This window comes from Manis pentadactyla, chromosome 13 (assembly GCF_030020395.1).
Source record: "Manis pentadactyla isolate mManPen7 chromosome 13, mManPen7.hap1, whole genome shotgun sequence".
Classification (NCBI taxonomy): Eukaryota; Metazoa; Chordata; class Mammalia; order Pholidota; family Manidae; genus Manis; species Manis pentadactyla.
This window is the reverse complement of record NC_080031.1, coordinates 83,999,008-84,020,318: the sequence shown is the minus strand read 5'-3', so window position 1 is coordinate 84,020,318 and position 21,311 is coordinate 83,999,008. Positions and strand designations below refer to the sequence as shown.

Sequence of the window (21,311 nt, the reverse complement as noted above, 5' to 3'; positions counted from 1 at the left end):
TTTTTTCAAAGGAGCTGTCCCAGATAAGTAGAACCAGAATGACTCAGTCTCCTGGGGGAGGGGGAGGGGTTGGTGTGGGAATTCAAATTAATAAATCCCTATTAGCTTTGTGAAATCAGGATTAGGCAACGCCTTTCAAGAAAACTGAATTTCATGATTCCAGGGGGCGAGGGGTCGCTATTTATGCACACCTCTCTCCTTTTTTCTGCAGAACACCTCTGTTTAACTTGCAGGTCGCTAGGATAATGACTGAAGGCCTTCTGGACATACTTTGGTCCTGGATACACATTTAGGGTCGCTTTAGTGACCCTAAACCCAACTCCTGACGCTACTGTGGTTCAGATTGGTCAGAAAGCGTGGTGGGGATCCGGGTCTGTGCCCTCGGGTGAAGCAGAAGGAATCCAGGCTAAATGTAAGCAGGCACACGCAGGCGGCGAGGGTGAGGGCATCCCAGGGTCCGGGCAGGAAGCCTGGCAGGACACGGACCTGCCTCCCTGCCCCCTGAAGCCTAGGTGCTCGGGGAGCTCCCGGAGGGCCGCGCCGGGCACTGCAGCTCCAGCCGGGGCGCGGCGGCCGGGCCCCTCTCCGCGGGCGGGGAGCGAGCGCCAGGGCGGCGGGCGGCGGCGGCGGCGGCGGAGGCGCAGGCGCGCTGCTCGCCCGTCTGCAGCCCCGCGCCGAGCGCCGCGGCTCGCGGAGTTGATGGCAGCACCGCTGTGCGGCCGCCCTGCGGAGCACCGAGTGCCGCCGGCCACCGCTGCCCGGGGGGCGTCCAAGATGTGGGGGCGTCGCGGCGGCAGCAGCGCCAGGGACGGGGGCGCGCAGCAGCCTCCGCGCGCCCGCCTGTGCTGACCTGCCTCGCTCGCCCCCAAAGAATGTCAGCCAAGTCCAAGGGGGCCCCCTCCTCGCCCTCCCCAGCCGAGGCACCGCCGGCAGCCTCCACAGCCACAGTGAAGGAGCAGATCAAGATCATCGTGGAGGATCTGGAGTTAGTTCTGGGCGACCTGAAGGACGTGGCCAAGGAACTTAAGGAGGTGAGAGGCGCGGGGGTGGGGAGGGAGTTAGTCGCCTTTCGCCCTCTCGGCGTTCCCGGTTCCGTTTTCCCTGGGGACTGCCAGATTTCATAACTCCTAGGGAACTAGAGGAAGACGCCTGCAGACGGACTTTATTGGCTCCGGCGACTCCTGAAAAGAGTTGTTGCACTTTTTGTTTTAATCAGAGCAATCAACTAGTGTTCTAATCGATGGACCTGGGATGGTGGGACGGGTGAACGTGCGCGTGTCCCTCTCTGTGGTGTGTGATGTCTGGGGAGGAGGTAACGGGGGAGGGGTCAAAAGAAGAAAAAAGCAGCCCGGCCGGAGGGCGCAGGATGCTCCTCTCCTGCCCTCTGGCTCCCCCAGAGTCCTCTGGCAAGTCGCTCCTTGCCTGGCAGCTCCCGAAGCCGGGACCGAAGGGGGGCCGGGTTCCGGGCCCAGCGCCAGGCCGGGGAGGGCAGCCCAGGGGAAGCTCGGCCCCAGCTCCCCTCCGCACCTCCCGAGCCCCGCAGGAGGGGGGGCGACCCGGGCTGCGGGCAGGAGAGCCCAGACTCGGGCAAGTGGAGGGATTCTGGGACTTTCCCACTCCAGCAGTTCCCGAAGCATCCCCTGCTCTTCCACCGTCGCTCCCAGTAACTCCGGGCCTTCCCGCCACCCCGCCCCCTCCTTCCTCCCGGCTTGTCGCCCCTCGGCATTGAACCTGGGGAGTTGGGCGAGTCGGTGAGTGTGTGGCGGGGTGCGTGAGCCAGGGTCCTGTCACTTGCATCCAGGCTCTTGAGCACCTGGGCTGTTTGAGTTGTTTCTGGCTCCCCAGTAACCCACCCTGTTCCACATCTGCCCTCCCACCCCCACCCCCCGTGATCCGGATAGAAAGCGGGGGCCGTCTCAGGGCTGAGGCTGCGTAACTGAGGCTGCGGCTCCCGGCGGGGGCGAGGGCCGGGTGGGGAGGGGTGGGATCTCCAGAGAGCTGGGCTGGCAGCTGGTGGCGTCGCGGAGCTGATCGTGGCAGAGTCCAGCCCGTGCCGCGCTTGGGCTACTGAACGCGCGCCTGGTGGGGTTCACGGTCGCGGGGTCCTCACCCGCAGTTGTGCAGGAGCTAAGACTAACTTCTAAGGTGGTGGCGGCCGCGGCGCGAAGGGTAGGGGTGGGGCGGAGTCTAGGTCCAAAATTGTAATGCTGTTTCCGAGGCCAAGTTCGAGGAGACTGAGGGTGGTTTAGATGTTTGGCCTCTGGAGATTAACCTCCTCTATCCAATTTTCAAATGTGAGGGAAGAGTCCCCGCCTCCTTACCCCGCTCCCGCATTACCTTTCTGAACTGAACTCCGCATTTGTTATCAAATGCAAATAGGTTAAAATGGCCCAGTTACTGGCAGGGTTCCGTTTGCCAACGGCAAATGTCCTTCTCGTTGGTTGCTTCACAGACAGAACATGACTGCTGCTGAGATCCTGAGAGTGGAGACTGATGCAGGTGATGGGGTGCGAGGATTAAACTTGTTCGTGTTTGCAGGGCTTCTCTAGGATCATTGCTTCACAACTGGTTGGCAGATGGCAAGGTTGTGCATTGAAATTCAAATCTAAATATACTGTTCGTTTCTTTGTTATAATTTTATTTGACATCTTTGGCAGGCTGTGTTTTCATCTAAAACATTATGGCGTTTTTAAAAAATGAACAAATTTGAGCATGTTCCTTCTGGCAGAATTGCGCTTTGTAGTAGCTGAGGTTTCTAACGTGGTGGGTGTGGGAAACCTGAATCAGCGCAGTAACTATTTACTGTCTTTGCCAGGAGACCGAGACTAAGAGAAAGGGAGTCAATCAAAATTCTGCGTCTATGGGCACATACTTCCTTAGGTTATGATATACCATTCCACCCTGCATTTTAGACAGAAGAGATGACAAGAAAGGGCACGTGGTCGTGGTTCTCTTTTGCATCATTATTCTATAGACATACGGAGACCAGGTAGAGAGTGAAACTTTTAACCTCCCTGTAGCTCTAGGTTAGAATCACGAAAAAGTAAATCAGGTGGTCTGTGGATCTGTCTCCCTTTCACTTACTCTGTGTCTTCATTTATTTGATGAATTTTAAGAGGAAAAAAGCATGTTGTTTATAAGAGGAATAGAAAAGCATAGATAATGTACAGCCAAGTAAATGAAAGGATCTGTTTGTAGAAGACAGATCTAGAAATAAATTTTGACTTCATGCTTTGGAAGCTTAGATTGCCCGCTAGGGCCTGTTGGGTAAAATCTCACTCCTGAGAGTGAAACTTATGAATGATAAATGAAGTGATGTGACTGTTAATTACCTGTGTGAGGATATCATCGTTCTAGGTTTGCACATGGAGTTGTATATACTATGGCTGAATCTCAAAACATTGGCCACGTGTGTGCTATGAATGATAGTTATTTTGAGAACAAAATATTTATAGGGCATATTTAACCCATGACATCTTGCAGTTGTCCAGCATTTATCTTTTTAAGATAATACTTCACGTGTGACTGAACATGCCTTTGATGTAGTTTTGAGTGGAGGAATAACTAAAAACTTTGTAAATTATAAACCTTGTTGGTCTCTACTTATGACTTGTAAATATGAATGTCACTCTTGAATTCATCAGTTGTTGCATTCAATATTCTGGTACATGTGTATATATATATGTGTCTATATATATTTTTATCATGATATATTTATACACATATCTATATTTGATATATATATTTATCATTGTTACATACTAAGTATAAACATATTTAGAATTCTGATTCCTTTGTTGACAATGCTGTGCTTTTAGGCCATAATATATTTTGATACAAATTTGTAGAGCTCTTATTAACTTGGAACAGAAATTAGAAATTAGTGGTTATGACTAGATCACCATATAGTATTTGTTTTTCTTTTCAGCTTTTTTCATCCTAAATAAAATGCAATATCCTTTAAAAAATATTCTGACCTTTATTTGTGCATAAACTCTGTACCAACAACATTGTACTTTTATTTGAGGTTATTTTGAAATTGATTTTCTTTTTAGAATCTTTCTGGACTTTGGCGATCTGAAAATTCAAGTAATGGCATAGCTACATAATAGTAGCTGCTTGAAACACCTTAATAATTAGTAACAAAATTCCATTATTACTATTATAGATGTCTTTCATGATTAGATATTATTGCTTAATCATTTATAATTGGATTATGTGTTGGAAGAAGAGGAAGAGGATTTCTATTAAGTCTAATGGTAGTTTTATTCTGCCCTCAGAATATAGTAAGACCTCAAATAACTTAACTTTTTGGAAATGTTGGGACTCTTTTGGTTTTCTGTATGGTAGAAAATGCCTTAAGTATAATTCAACATATTCATTCAGCACCTACTATGTGTCAGGTGCTATATTATCTTTTTATTGTCACCAAGACAAGTAAGTTGTAGTTTCTGGTCTCACTGAGCTTAAAGGTTAGTTGGGAATGTACTTATCCTGTCTTTGAATATCAATAGTATAAAAAGGCGTTACTGCATTTGTGGCCATTCTCACTGTGATCTAATCAACTTGGGGAAAGAAAACAGAATTGAGAACAATAATGTGTATGTAGATGTATAAACTGATACTTGGTATGTACTTAGTTGTATGGTAAGCCTTTGGTGAAGAGAGTAGAAGTTTTAAAAAGATGGTAAGAATTTTAAGAAACTTACAGTTTATTCAGATGGTGGTAATTAACACAAATGGATCAATGTCATACACATGAGATCACCTATCCAAGGGTTACAACTAATATTGGAGATTTACATGAAGGATGGATCCTTTGAGAGAATAAAGAGACAAAAGGGAAGATTCTGGATCTTTCTGTGGAATGTGGTTAAGATTTAAAGAGGTAGAGAGGAGGAGGAATTCACAGGAAATAGCATTAGAATACAAAATGAATCCATGCTGCTTTTTTCTACATATGAAAGGACAAAAGTAGTAGTGAAACTCTAGAGTTTTAGTGATGAAATCGACCATTACTGGTTGATTAGGTGTGGAGTGGTCTCTTTTTATTAAGAAATGTAGAAAAAAGAGCTGTTGCTTTTTTAAAAATAGTTCTCGAGTGATCTGACATCTTTAGATACCAATTTGCATATTCTTTTGCAAAGATCTCACTGATAAACTGTTGTGCTTCAAATGTGGGTGTTACTCTGGGATCTCAGATCTTGTTGGCTAGAGAGCAATTGAAATATGTGATAAACAGCCTTTTCTGTGGAAACAAAATTTGTTGCTGCTATAGCTGGATTGTCTCTTAGTTTAGACTGATCATGTACCTTAACATTTTTGGTAGCATTTCATTGTATGATTTTAAATAACAAAACTGCTGTGAGTGTTGAATATATACTTAAAAATATAATATAATATAATATTTATATTTAAATATATTTAAATATATAAGTATATATTTAAATATCCCTCATAGAGGAACCAGTTAAGATGAATTATTCTGTCAGTGCCCTGGAATCACTCAATGATTGGATTGCATGGGTGGGAAGGAGTGTCAGCACTGGGGGCTCTGGATTGGAAAGAACCTATTATTTTTCTTACAGTGTCATAAGCAGAAATAAATTAAACTTAATTTTGAAAAGTTTGAAGACCTGTAGGAAATACTCATTTTTTTGGTTAAAATCTAAGGAAAGCAGAATTAACAGTTATTTACAAAGTATTACTTTTAACGTTTTCCACTTTTTAAATGGCTTCTCTGCTTGAAGTCCTATAGTTTATTTTAGTGCTCTAGGAAATCCTACCCAGTTTTTTTTTGGTTAATGAGTCCATGCATATAAAATTCATTACTAGAACAAATTATAGAGAATAATCTCTGGAGTATTGTCCAAGTTCTAAAGTTATGAATGAGTGAAATTTAACAGTTCATTCAATGGTAGCAATAGCTGTACTTTTACTACTCTATACAACTGTCTACCTCCCCGAACTGAAGTGTATTTACCAACTGCTAAAATGCTAATTTTTCTTTCCTTAAGCATGATCGCTTAGCTTGTTCTGAAAGACCAGAATGGTTCCGAAAAAATAAAGATAACCAATAACCATCCTTCACTGTCCTTCTATTTCTAACACATTAAACCAGTCAAGACTCAGAGAATTTGCTGATAAGAAATCCAAGCAGCCTTAAACTAATAAATACTGTGCTTCAGGCAAAGTAATAGATAATAAAACCAATGTAATAGGTTTCATTGTTACCTGGATTGTATTTTTTCCCCATCCTTACTGCTCTGAGGATCTCTGGAATTTAAATCAAAATGTAGCAAAACAGAGAGAAATACAGGTGTGAGTAAAACATATTTTCCCAAACAAATTAAACTACAGAACTTTCTATAGAACTAGTTCTTGAAAAATTTCAAGGGAAATTATTTGGAAATTAGAGGGGTAAAATTCCAATAGGCTGCTGACTCAGTTTTGATTGAAATGCGCAGAACTGACGTCAAACTGAAAAGATTAATAAACAACAAAGGGTGTATTTTTTATTTTAAATGTGTGTATTTATTTACTATTTATTTGTTTTATTAATGCTTTTTTTTTTTCAGAGTAGTTTAGGTTCACAGCAAAATTGAGGGAGGAAGGTACAGAGATTTCCTCTATCCTTCTTCACTCCCACACCCACACAGCCTCCCCATAATCAACCTCCCCCAGCAGAGCGGTACCTTTGTTACAGCTGAACCTGCACTGACACATCATAATGACCCAAAACCCATCATTTACAATATGGTTCACTCTTGGTATTGTGCATTCCACTAGTTCGGACAAATGCATAATGACACATATCCACCATTATGGTATCATACAGAGTATTTTCACTGCCCTAAAAATCCTTTGTGCTCCACTTATTCACCCACCTACCCTCAATTCAGAACCCTAAGAGTACTATTTTTTTTTTTTTAAAGCAAACTTTTTATTTAAAGATAGTTGTAGATTCACAAGTAATAATACACGAAGATCACCTATATTCATTACTTAGTTCCACCTGTTGGTAGCATCTTACAAAGCAGCAGTACAGTATCACAACCAGGATATTAACATTGATACAGTCAAGACACAGAATATTTTCTTCAGTACAAGAATCCCTCATGTTGCCCTTTTATAGTCATATTCACCAGCTTTCCACCAACACTCCATCCTTAATATCTGGAAACCACTAATTCATTCTCCATTTCTGTAATTTTGCCATTCAGGAATGCTGTATAAATGGAACCATACAGTATGCAACCTTTTGGAATTGGCTTTTTTAAATCCAATGTAATTCCCCAAGATTCATCTAGGTTGTTGCACCTATCAGTAGCTTATTCTTTTTTATTGCTGAGTAGTATTCCATTGTATGGATATACCACTGCTGTTATAACCATTCACCCATTGAAGGGCATCTAGATTGCTTTTAGGTTTTGGCTATTTTTTTTTTTTGAGGGCATATCTTATATTTATTGATCAAATGGTTGTTAACAACAATAAAATTCGGTATAGGGGACTCAATGCACAATCATTAATCAACCCCAAGCCTAATTCTCAACAGTCTCCAATCTTCTGAAGTATAATGAACAAGTTCTTACATGGTGAACAAATTCTTACATAGTGAATAAGTTCTTACATGGTGAACAGTGCAAGGGCAGTCATCACAGAAACTTTCGGTTTTGATCACGCATTATGAACTATAAACAATCAGGTCAAATATGAATATTTGTTTGATTTTTATACTTGATTTATATGTGGATTCCACATTTCTCCCTTTATTATTATTACTATTATTATTTTTAATAAAATGCTGAAGTGGTAGGTAGATGTAAGATAAAGGTAGAAAACTTAGTTTAGTGTTGTAAGAGAGCAAATGTAGATGATCAGGTGTGTGCCTGTAGACTATGTGTTAATCCAAGCTAGACAAGGGCAAGAAAACATCCACGGATGCAGAAGATTTCTCTCAAAACAGGGGGGAAGAGGTTCTAAGCCTCACCTCTGTTGATTCCCAATTTCTCACCTGATGGCCCCCCTGCGACTGTGCCTGTCTTAGGTTGTTCCTCCCTTGAGGAATCTTACCCGTCTCTGGCTAACCAGTCATCTTCCGGGGCCATACAGGGAGATGTAAAGTTGGTAAGTGAGAGAGAAGCCATATTGTTTGAAAAGGTTAACTTTTTACTTCCTTGCAGATTTATGCCCTGTGGCTTCTATGCCCAGTATTTGTCTTGAGGTATATTTAGCACTTGGAGGAATTATGATACTCGGTAAATTTGATATGAGGCACGAATTCTATTTAAGAATTTGTTGTAATTAGGAAGGAAGAAGAAAAGCTATAGAAGTAGCAGGTGGGAGAAAACATGGGAAGATTGATTATTTCTTTGACATATCTTCTTGTAGAGTAACTTCAGCATGTATATATTTTAAGCTACTACTTAAATTGCGCACACACATTAACATAATAGGAGTATAGTTACATAACCAAAGCATACCTGTAATTACCAGCCATCTCCAGTGAAACCAAGAAAACCAGTTAGGCACCCTAGGCATTTGTGAAAATTTGTCTATGATATGATGGATATTGTCCAACTGTACTTGAACAGTCTGAGAGAAATCAGACAAATTAAAACAGTCCATTCCTGGGAACTGTTCACATCCCATATGTTCTTTTAACAGTAGATAGTCTGTAGTTGTAAGATTTTGGAGTGCTACAACTTGCTCTTCTCCTAATTCTTGGTTGAGTTTCAACAGTGTAGTTCCAGTCAAATTTGTTGTTTTACTGTATGCACAGGCCATCTTAGATATCTCCTTCTTCATTCCAATGGCAAGTCCAGGAACCGGTGGGATGAATGCAGCTACAACTGCAGCATCGCCTGGATCTTTGTTGAGGTTTTTTGATGATCATCTTCTGGTATGACTCTTCCAGAGAGTGCTGATGTTGGAAGTTCTTCTTCATATTGTATCTTAGTTCATTTTCTGGGTAGCCAAATTAGGCTTTGATCCTCTGTATAAAGACAAACAGACCCTTTGCCCACACTTTGATCTGCCCTTTATACCATTGTGTAGAACTCATTGGAGGTCACCACACAGGAACTGCTTTTTTTTTTTAAGAGAAAGGAATATTATCAGAAAAGTGTACCTCCATAGCCGATCATCTGACACCCTTTATGTGATCAAAATTCCTGGGTCAAATGGTAAGTCTGTTTTGAGCATTTTTATGAACCTCCATACTGCTTCCCACAATGGTTGAACTAGTTTACATTCCCACCAGCAGTGTAGGAGGGTTCCCCTTTCTCCACAGCCTCGCCAATATTTGTTGTTGTTTGTCTTTTGGATGGGAGCCATCCTTACTGGTGTGAGGTGATACCTCATTGTAGTTTTAATTTGCATTTCTCTGATAATTAGCGATGTGGAGCATCTTTTCATGTGTCTGTTGGCCATCTGTATTTCTTTTTAGGAGAACTGTCTGTTCAGCTCCTCTGCCCATTTTTTAATTAGATTATTTGATTTTTGTTGTTGAGGTGTGTGAGCTCTTTATATATTTTGGACGTCAAGCCTTTATCGGATATGTCATTTACAAATATATTCTCCCACACTGTAGGGTTCCTTTTTGTTCTATTGATGGTGTCTTTTGCTGTACAGAAGCTTTTCAGCTTAATATAGTCCCACTTGTTCATTTTTGCTGTTGTTTTCCTTGCCGGGGAGATATGTTCAAGAAGAGGTCACTCATGTTTATGTCTAAGAGGTTTTTGCTTATGTTTTTTTCCACAAGTTTAATGTTTTCATGGCTTACATTCAGGTCTTTGATCTATTTTGAATTTACTTTTGTATATGGTGTTAGACGATGGTCCAGTTTCATTCTCCTACATGTAGCTGTCCAGTTTTGCCAGCACCATCTGTTGAAGAGACTGTCATTTCCCCATTGTATGTCCATGGCTCCTTTATCAAATATTAATTGACCATATATGTCTGGGTTAATGTCTGGAGTCTCTAGTCTGTTCCACTGGTCTGTGGCTCTGTTCTTGTGCCAGTACCAAATTGTCTTGATTACTATGGATTTATAGTAGAGCTTGAAATTGGGGAGTGAGATCCCCCCTACTTTATTCTTCTTTCTCCGGATTGCTTTGGCTATTCGGTGTCTTTGGTGTTTCCATATGAATTTTTGAATTATTTGTTCCAGTTCATTGAAGAATGTTGCTGGTAATTTGATAGGGATTGCATCAAATCTGTATATTGCTTTGGGCAGGATGGCCATTTTGATGATATTAATTCTTCCTAGCCACGAGCATGGGATGAGTTTCCATTTGTTAGTGTCCCCTTTAATTTCTCTTAAGAGTGACTTGTAGTTTTCAGAGTATAGGTCATTCATTTCTTTGGTTAGATTTATTTCTAGTTATTTTATTCTTTTTGATGCAATTGTGAATGGAATTGTTTTCCTGATTTCTCTTTCTAATGGTTCATTGTTAGTGTATAGGAAAGCTACAGATTTCTGTGTGTTAATTTTGTATCCTGCAACTTTGCTGTATTCTGATATCAGTTCTAGTAGTTTTAGGGTGGAGTCTTTAGGGTTTTTTATGTATAATATCATGTCATCTGCAAATAGTGACAGTTTAACTTCTTCTTTACCAATCTGGATTCCTTGTATTTTTTTGTTTTGTCTGATTGCCGTGGCTAGGACCTCCAGTACTATGTTAAATAGCAGTGGGGAGAGTGGGCATCACTGTCTTGTTCCCAATCTCAGAGGAAAAGCTTTCAGCTTCTCTCTGTTCAGTATAATGTTGGCTGTGGGTTTATGATATATGGCCTTTATTATGTTGAGGTACTTGCCCTCTATTCCCATTTCGCTGAGAGTTTTTATCATGAATGGATGTTGAATTTTGTCAAATGCTTTTTCAGCATCTATGGAGATGATCATGTGGTTTTTGTCTTTCTTTTTGTTGATGTGGTGGATGATGTTGGTGGATTTTCGAATGTTGTACCATCCTTGAATCCCTTGGATGAATCCCACTTGGTCATTGTGTATGATCCTTTTGATATACTTTTGTACTCGGTTTGCTAATAATTTATTAAGTATTTTTGCAACTACATTCATCAGGGATATTGGTCTGTAATTTTCTTTTTTGGCTGGGTCTTTGCCTGGTTTTGGTATTAGGGTGATGTTGGCTTCATAGAATGAGTTTGGGAGTATTCCTCCTCTTCTATTTTTTGGAAAACTTTAAGGAGAATGGGTATTATGTCTTTTCTGTGTGTCTGATAAAATTCTGAGGTAAATCCATCCGGCCCGGGTGTTCTGTTCTTGGGTAGTTTTTTGATTACCGTTTCAATTTCTTTGCTCATAATTGGTTTGTTTAACTTCTGTGTTTCTTCCTTGGTCAGTCTTGGAAGTTTGTATTTTTCTAGGAAGTTGTCCATTTCTTCTAGGTTTTCCAGCTTGTTGGCATATACGTTTTCATAGTAGTCTTTAATAATTCTTTGTATTTCTGTGGAGTCTGTCGTGATTTTTCCTTTCTCATTTCGATTCTGTTGATTTGTGTTGATTCTCTTTTTCTCTTAATAAGTTTGGCTAGAGGGTTATCTATTTTGTTTATTTTCAAAGAACCAGCTCTTGGTTTCATTGATTTTTGCTATTGTTTTATTCTTCTCAATTTTGTTTATTTCTTCTCTGATCTTTATTATGTCCCTCCTTCTGACATAATAGGCCTCATTTGTACTTATTTTTCCAATTTCGATAATTGTGATGTTAGACTATTCATTTGGGATTGTTCTTGCTTCTTCAAGTGTGCCTGGATCGCTATATACCTTCCTCTTAAGACTGCTTTCGCTGCGTCCCACAGAAGTTGGGGCTTTGTGTTATTGTTGTCATTTGTTTCTATATATTCCTTGATCTCTATTTTAATTTGTTCATTGATCCATTGATTATTTAGGAGCATGTTGTTAAGCCTCCATGTGTTTGTGATCCTTTTTGTTTTCTTTGTAGAATTTATTTCTAGTTTTATACCTCTGTGGTCTGAAAAGTTGGTCAGTAGAATTTCAATATTTTGGATTTTGCTGAGGCTCTTTTTGTGGCCTAGTATGTGGTCTATTCTGGAGAATGTTCCATGTGCACTTGAGAAGATGTATATCCTGTTGCTTTTGGATGTAGAGTTCTATTAGGTCCATCTGCTCTACTGTGTTGTTCAGTGCTTCCGTGTCCTTACTTATTTTCTGCCCAGTGGATCTATCCTTTGGGGTGAGTGGTGTGATGAAGTCTTCTAGAATGAATGCATTGCAGTCTATTTCCCCCTTTAGTTCTGTTAGTATTTGTTTCACATAAGCTGGTGCTCCTCTGTTGGGTGCATATATATTTAGAATGGTTATATCCTCTTGTTGGACTGAGCCCTTTATCATTATGTAGTGTCCTACTTTATCTCTTGTTACTTTCTTTGTTTTGAAGTCTATTTTGTCTGATATTAGTACTGCAACCTCTGCTTTCTTCTCTCTGTTGTTTGCCTGAAATATGTTTTTCCATCCCTTGACTTTTAGTCTGTACATGTCTTTGGGTTTGAGGTGAGTTTCTTGTAAGCAGCATATAGATGGGTCTTGCTTTTTTATCCATTCTATTACTCTGTGTCTTTTGATTGGTGCATTCAGTCCATTTACATTTAGGGTGACTACTGAAAGATATGTACTTATTGCCATTGCAGGCTTTAAATTCGTGGTTACCAAAGGTTCAAGGTTAGCCTCTTTAGTATCTTACTGCCTAACTTAGCTCACTTATTGAGCTGTTATATACACTGCCTGGAGATTCTTTTCTTCTCTCCCTTCTTATTCCTCCTCCTCCATTCTTCCTATGTTGGGTGTTTTGTTCTGTGCTCGTTCTAGGAGTGCTCCCATCTAGAGCAGTCCCTGTAAGATGTCCTGTAGAGGTGGTTTGTGGGAAGCAAATTCCGTCAGCTTTTGCTTGTCTGGGAATTGTTTAATCCCACCATCATATTTAAATGATAGTCGTGCTGGATACAATATCCTTGCTTCAAGGCTCTTCTGTTTCATTGCATTAAATATATCATGCCATTCTCTTCTGGCCTGTAGGGTTTCTGTCAAGAAGTCTGATGTTAGCCTGATGGGTTTTCCTTTATAGGTGACCTTTTTCTCTCTAGCTGTCTTTAAAACTCTTTCCTTGTTCTTGGTCTTTGCCATTTTAATTATTATGTGTCTTGGTGTTGTCCTCCTTGGATCCTTTCTGTTGGGGGTTCTGTGTATTTCTGTGGTCTGTTCGATTATTTCCTCCCCCAGTTTGGGGAAGTTTTCAGCAATTATTTCTTCCAAGATACTTTCCATCCCTTTTCCTCTCTCTTCTTTTTCTGGTACCCCTGTAATGCGAATATTGTTCCTTTTGGATCGGTCACACAGTTCTCTTAATATTGTTTCATTTCTGGAGATCCTTTTATCTCTCTCTATGTCAGCTTCTATGCGTTTCTGTTCTCTGGTTTCAATTCCATCAATGGCCTCTTGCATCCTATCCATTCTGCTTATAAACCCTTTCAGAGTTTGTTTCATTTCTGTAATCTCCTTACTGGCTTCTGTGATCTCCCTCCAGACTTCATCCCATTTCTCTTGCGTATTTCTCTGCATCTCTGTCAGCATGTTTATGATTTTTATTTTGAATTCTTTGTCAGGAAGACTGGTTAGGTCTGTCTCCTTCTCTGGTGTTTTCTCTGTGGTCTTTGTCTGCCTGTAGCTTTGCCTTTTCATGGTGATAGGAATAGTTTGCAGAGCTGGGACGAGTGACGGCTGGAAGAACTTCCCTTCTTGTTGGTTTGTGGCCCTCCTCTCCTGGGAGAACAGCGACCTCTAGTGGCTTGTGCTGGGTAGCTGCAAGCAGACAGGGCTTTTGCTTCCTGCCCGGCTGCTATGGAGTTAATCTCCGCTGTTGCTGTGGGCGTGGCCTGGCTCGGGCAGCTGCTCCAAAATGGTGGAGTCGCGTTGGAGCAGGAGCTGCTGGGAGGCTATTTATCTCCGTAAGGGGCCTCCATGCTCCCTGCAGCCCAGGGGATTAGGGTGCCCAGAGATCCCCGGATTCCCTACCTCTGGATTAAGTGTCCTGCCCTGCCCCTTTAAGACTCCCAAAAAGCACCCGCCAAAACAAAACGACCACAAAAAAAAAAAAAAAATTAAAAAAATAAAAACTGGCCGCTCGTTTTTCTTTATTCTCCGGCACCAGCCTCAGGCACCTGTTCACTGGTCTTGCTGCCCTGTTTCCCTAGTTTTGGGGTCCCTATCCCTTTAAGACTTCCAAAAAGCACTCGCCAAAACAAAACAGCAACAACAACAACAAAAAATGGCCGCTCACTTTTCTTTTGTTCTCCGGCGCCAGCCTCCGATACCCGCTCACCAGTCTGCTGCCCTGTTTCCCTAGTTTCCAGCACCCCACTCATGCACTGTGTCTGCACTCTGGTCCGGATGGCTGGGGCTGGGTGTTCAGCAGTCCTGGGCTCCGTCTCCCTCCCGCTCTGACTCCTCTCCTCCCGCCGGGAGCTGGGGGATGGGCGCTCGGCTCCCGCCGGGCCGGGGCTTGTATCTTACCACCTTCGCGAGGCGCTGGGTTCTCTCAGGTGTGGATGTGGTCTGGATGTTGTCCTGTGTCCTCTGGTCTTTATTCTAGGAAGAGTTGTCTTTGTTATATTTTCAATAGATATATGTGGTTTTGGAAGGAGATTTCCGCTGCTCTACTCACGCCGCCATCATGGCTCCGCCCTTTTTTTTACCATTTTTTTAATGAGTAAAATTTATTTTTTCCTAATTTTAGAAGTAATACAACATATGAAAATTATAGAAAATTGGGAAAAATCTAAAAATTATAAGGAAGAAAATAAAAATTATCATTAAGGATGCACAGAAATAGATATGTTAAACATTTTCCTGTATTTCCCTTCCTATATTTTTAACATAGATGAAACCATATACAAATTATGAAATTATATGCAGTGATGTTTTCTGTTTCCTTCAACCGTATTAGATCGTAACCATTATATAGATCTGCTGTAAGTTACTTTATATTTACCCTAATATTGGACATTATATTTATTTACAAATTTTTGTGGTTGATAAATATCACTAAAAAGAACAGCTTTGGCAATAAAAATAGCTAAGAGAGATTCTACTCTCTGCCTGGTGGTCTTCTAAACACATTTCTTTTTATTAAATCTTCTAAACTTTAGACATAAGAGAAAGGTGCTGTTGTTAGTCCATTTCACAGATAAGAAAAGAGAGGACAGAGATGTTAAATCACTTAGCCAAGGTCTTTTGACTTCTAAGTGAAGTGAGGCTTCAACACCAGGAGTTTTGATGCTGGAGCCCAGGCATTTACCCACTAAGTTCTATGACTTATCCTTTTTTTTGGTAAACAATGTCTCAGAGTCAAGAGTGTGAAATCTGTAGTTTTCAATCCATACTGGCAGTTTTCCAGGAAGTTTTCTCCGAAAATTTTTACTCCCAGCAACAGTATATCTGTGAAGAGCGTTGTTGTGTAGTTTATTATTTCTTTGTGGTAACTGTCACTGTTTATGTGTGTTGCACTCAATTTTCTTCACCAGTATTGAGGAAAAATTAATAGTGAGTTCATTACACCTTGCAATTTGCATCTTCCAAGTGAAGGTGCTTTTGACCTATTTAGTCTTCAACATAGATGTTTTTTTTTTTTTCTCATTTTATTTTTTATTTTTATTTTTTTTTAATTGAAGGGTAGTTGACAACAGTATTGCATTACATTAGTTTCAGGTGTACAACACAGTGATTCAACATTTATATACATGATAATTCTAGGTACCAGGTATCACCATACCAAGTTGTTACATTATTTTGACTATATTCCTTATGCTATACATTACATCCCGGTTACTTATTTATTTTACAATTGGAAGTGTGTTTATATATATATATATATATTTGTGAGGGCATCTCTCATATTTATTGATCAAATAGTTGTTAACCACAATAAATTTCTGTATAGGGGGGTCAATACTCAATGCACAATCATTAATCCACCCCAAGCCTAATTTTCGTCAGTCTCCAATCTTCTGATGCATAATGAACAAATTCTTACATAGAGTACAAATTCTTACATAGTGGATAAGTTACATGGTGAACAGTACAAGGGCAGTCATCACAGAAGCTTTCGGTTTTGTTCATGCATTATGAACTATACACAGTCAGTTCAAATATGAATATTCATTTGATTTTTAAACTTGATTTATATGTGGATACCACATTTCTCTATTATTATTATTTTTAATAAAATGCTGAAGTGGTAGGTAGATACGAGATAAAGGTAGAAAACAGAGTTTAGTGTTGTAAGAGAGCAAATGTAGATGATCAGGTGTGTGCCTGTAGACTATGTGTTAATCCGAGCTAGACGAGGGCAATAAACATCCATGTATGCAGAAGATTTCTCTCAGAACATGAGGGGGGAGGTTCTAAGCCTCACCTCTGCTGCTCCCCATTTTCTCACCAGATGGCCCCCTGCGACTGTGCCTGTCTTAGGTTGTTCCTCCCTTGAGGAATCTTACCCGTCTCTGGCTAACCAGTCATCTTCCGGGGCCATACAGGAAAATGTTAAGTTGGTAAGTGAGAGAGAAGCCTTATTGTTTGAAAAGGTTAGCTTTTTACTTCTTTGCATATTTATGCCCTGTGGCTTCTATGCCCAGCATTTGTCTTGAGGTGTCTTTACCACTTGGAAGAATTATGATACTCGGTAAATTCGACATGTGGCACGAGTTCTATTTAAAGGTTGTGATTAGGTAGGAAGAAGAAAAGCTATAGAAGTAGCAGGCGGAAGAAAACCTGGGAAGATTGATTATTTCTTTGACATAACATAGATGTTAATAAGAATATTACATAGCTTTTTTGTATTTTGACTTACTAAATAAAGGAACACCTAATAGGGGTGCTTGCGAATGTCTGTTCCAACTGAACTTAAAAGAATTTGGGAAACTAATTCTCTGTTGTTGTTATCAAATTGTCTTAAAAGGGATATACTATCCTTAAGTTTTCTGAGATGTTTGGAGTTCAACTGTTTTGCCTTCTGCCATGACTGATGAATAGAGAAGCTTGTGGAATTCTTTACCAGGCCCAAAATTATTGAGCTAGCTAACGATGTCACATGCAGGTTTAGTGCTATGGATTGTAAGCCACCCCCTTGCCTGTAAGTAAAAGGATACAAGAAATCTAAAATCCTGTTTGTTTGTTTACTTCAGTACAGCATGGATAGAAATGTTTTCACTTTATGGAAAGTTAGTTATTTGAAAGAACTGTTTGAAACTAATATTTCCCATAGGACCTAGGAACTCAAAATCAGCACTACTTCAGCTCTGAATTAGAGCCAGAAAGGAACATTAACATAATGAGGAAACAGGCTATCTCAGTAAGGTCCAAGTTAGGACCACAAGGTGGTGTGTCATCTCCATACAGATGTTGCCTTATATGGCATAAGCTATTTTTATTTTTGAGAATGGAAGGACGTAAGGATTCCAAAGGAATTAGGTGTCTACACCCCACTTTAGGTAAAAAACATTAACATTGTTGAGATAGAACTTCTATTGATGATCTTTGTTTTCCCTCCCTCTGCTGTGCAAATGCTACTTCAGGTTGTTTACTTGTAGAATGATTGAAGTGAGTCAAATCACATACCTATGCCCAATGAATCTGTTATTATGGAGTTTGGCACTCTATATAAATAGATTTTCAACTGCAGACATAACATATGCTGTGTTTGTCTGGAGAAAGAAAATTTGATGATTTCTAACAGGTTCCCTTCCATAGTACTACATGGAGGCTAACAGATATACTGGTGTTTATTTGTCTTTTTCATAACATCAAATCTTATCCTAAAATTTCAAACTACTTTCATGTGACAGAAAAATACCACATAAAAAAAATCAGTTGAATCACCTGTCTTCTAGCAATAGTGGCTCTTAACTTTTTCTCCCATACGAGTTTGACAAAACTGTGAATATTTCTCCTGGGAAAATAAAAGCTCATAGAAACACAAGTTTTTGCCAACATTCAGGGGATTCTGGGTGGGTGAGAATGACTCAGGGAAAGAGATAAAACAAATGATTGATAGGAGGGTTTTTCTGTTTGTTTTTTATTTTTGATTCAGTGTTAGATTTAATTTTCAATGTGTTATTGGATATCTGTAATTTTCAAGATCAAAAGTCCTAGCAATACAAAAGCAAAAAAAGAAATACTGATGGCTGTAACCTGACGGTTTTTATTTGAGGGGACAAATGGGTAGCTTATCATCAATTTACTTCTCTCAAAGAAGCTCTGATAGATGCAATCTAAGAGTGGGAAATTATGTGTTTTATATATATATATATAAAATTACACACACACACACACACACACACACACACACACACACACACGTAATTACTACTCTCCAAGATTTTTAGAATGCTCATGTGTCTAAAGATTACTCTCATATTGAAAATTTTTTTTTCTGTGATATGTGCTGGAGTAGTGTATCACTTTATGGGAGGACCAAATATTTCCAGAGCTTATTGTAAATTCAGCTTATTCACCTCTTAAAATTTGATCCAAGAACAGCAATTTTCTTTTACTATTTTCCTGTGTGACATTAATTCATGAATTAAGGAAGATTTATTGAATTCTTCATATGTGTACAACTGTGCTATAAACCATAAAGAATGCAAACATGAATAAGCCTGCTCTTGAATAAAGTCACCTGTGTGGAGCAGGGTGAGCTTCTGTATCAACACGAAAGAAGGACCGGTAAAGCCATGTAGAAAGTGTAAAGGGCAGTATTAAGTTATACCTAGGTTACAAAGATGGGAGAAATACTCATCTCTCTCCATTTTAATGGAGTTCTCTCTGAGTTAGTGAATTCTAAACTTTGCTTAATAAGATGTGTAATAGCTTCTTTAATGATACAGCATATGGTTTTGAGATGTGAGGGCAAGCCTTTCAAACTCATATATTTATTGCTTTGCTATTACACATTAGAACATTATTCTTAGAGGTTATGTTAATATATTATAAAGTATCGAATCATATTACTAACACCAGAAGTTACTTTTATGAGACAAGTCTATCCCAATGTTCTCTATTATCAAAGAAATAGGAGTGCACTTGAAAACAGTCAGTAACCAGTTACTCTTCTTTTTTGAATTTGTTAAAATATATTATTTAGGTTTTACATACATTGTAACAATCAAGCTTTTGTAGGTATATGATTTCTGTATCTTAATTTGAATAAAACTACTAAAAACTATGACAATTGCTGAAAAGGGTATCTTGGTAACTATTTCTTTTTTACTTTTAATAATAGAAATAACACTATAGGGCAACCACAATTAATTGAGAATAACTTTGAAATCAGAGCTCAATATCAGAGGTAAGTTTATGTGTATTCAGTAGTATGTAGAATAAAGTATTAGATTTGACGATTGCTTGATTAGATGAATGGATAGTTTGATAAATGTTTGAGATTATTATTACTTTTTTTTAATACAGGAAAAATTTTGAGGTGGCATATGTAGAAGGTCAAGTCCTTAGGTTCTGAAGCCAGGCCACTTCATTTCAAATTACCTGCCATGAAATATTCATCACACTACTTAATCTTGCTCTGATTGATTTCCTCCTTAAAATGGCAATGTTAGTGATAATGTTATCTACAGTATGAACTGGCTATGGGAGGTAAATGATGTAACAGTTCCCATTAACAGAGAGAGCACTGCGTGTGTATTTGTAATTATTGTTTTTATTATTTGAATTTCTCTGAGCCTCTTTATTCATTCAACAAATAATTGCTTAGAACCTACTGTATTCCAAGCACTGTCCTAGTTGATGGGGATATAGTGGTTAACAAAATAGACAAAATCCCTTCATGAAGCTTACATAGTGGCTGTAGGGAAGACAGACCAACATAATAAATTCCAAATTTTGTCAAATACTAGAAAATGACAGGTCCTGTGAAACAATAGAAGACTGTAAAGGGGTGAGCAGTGATGGGGCCAAGGTGCAATTTTAAATAGGATGGTGCAGAATAAGCCTGGTTGAGAAAGCGACAGGGCAGTGTCAGAGCAAAAGCTTCAAGGTGAAGGAGCAAGCTGTCTGCATGGATATGCAGGGGAGCGCTCTCCAAGTGGAGGGAATAGCCGTGCAAAGGCCCCGTTGAGGGCAAATGCCCTGTGTGTTTGTGGAAGAGCTAGAAGGCCAGTGTGGTGGGAGGGGATAAGCAGCGATTAGAGGGGTGCTGGGGGACATGTCTGAGGATATTAAGTCTTAGAGTAAAATGGGGACTTGGCAGTTTTGAGCAGAGTGACCCATCTGATCTACTTTCATCTCTTCCATGTTACCTTTAATCTCTAGTTCAGGGTTTCTCAGTCATGGCTCTACTGCTGTTTTGAGTGGACAATCCTTTGTTGGTGAGGGCTGGCCTGTGCATTATAGGGTATTTAGCATCTTTGGCCTCTACTAACTGGATGTCAGCAGCAACCAAAAATGTATTACCACTACAGATATTTCCAGACATTGCCATACGTCCCCTGGGGGCAGAGGGGAATCATCCCGGTGGAGAGCTAATGCTCTAGCTCTTCCTTCTTATTTCTTATTACTTAATATTGCTTTTTTTAAACCTACCTTTTAATGTTTATGTTTTCATTTTGTATTTATTCATCAAGCCTCAGGACTTTGTTTCTTTCATATCTTATATTCTCTTTTTATTTCTTTGCAAACTCTTATCTGTGGGCTTTTTTTCCTTCCTTATATTAACCTGATTCTTACCTTTCACTGAAACCTACTTTTAAAATTCACCTCCCCCTTTCCATTCACCCCTTCCCCTCTATCGTTTTCCAGTTTTCACAATGAAAATTTTCAAGGAATTTGGGTTCACATGTGCATTTTATGATTTGGGGAAAAAAAGGAGAAGTCAGGAGGAGTGATGGGCACCGCCCAGAAGAAGCCGCTTGTCTTCTTGCCACTGTCAGTTCCCGAGTGAGGCCAGTGGCCGCCTGGACCTGGAGGGGAGGGCTCTTGACCTCATCTGGCCATCTGCCTTACATGTCTCCTGCCTCTTGCATCTCTGGAAGCAATGCAAACATGGCCCCTGCTGTCCGGAGTTTACATGCTAGTGGGAAGACATTGTTCACACAGTAACAGAAATAATACTTTTGAAGGAGTGTTGAGGGCTGACAAAGAAAAGTACATGACACAGCAAGAGTATAACATCATCGCTAAGTCTTGTACATTCTTGCCAAACAGGAGATTTCAGATTGGCTGCTTTCTTTTTTCCTACTGCCACCTTGCTAAACTCTGTG

At 39.9% G+C, this 21,311-nt stretch overlaps 1 protein-coding gene across 7 annotated transcripts in view; it reads left to right on the top strand.

Moving 5' to 3' along the window:
* The first annotated feature begins 277 nt into the window (after positions 1–277).
* PRR16 (proline rich 16) overlaps positions 278–21,311 on the top strand; it is a 302,048-nt gene continuing 281,014 nt past the window's right edge. Inside the window, exons 1-2 of one of the 7 annotated variants that reach the window (XM_057490708.1) lie at positions 278–412; positions 872–1,031. In XM_057490708.1, coding sequence (XP_057346691.1) covers positions 873–1,031 — 159 coding nt within the window. In that variant the 5' untranslated portion in view covers positions 278–412; position 872. Of the gene's footprint in view, positions 413–871; positions 1,032–2,473; positions 2,585–21,311 lie in introns of those variants that run through there. The other 6 variants (XM_057490710.1, XM_036903254.2, XM_036903248.2 and 3 more) reach the window with 6 other exon arrangements.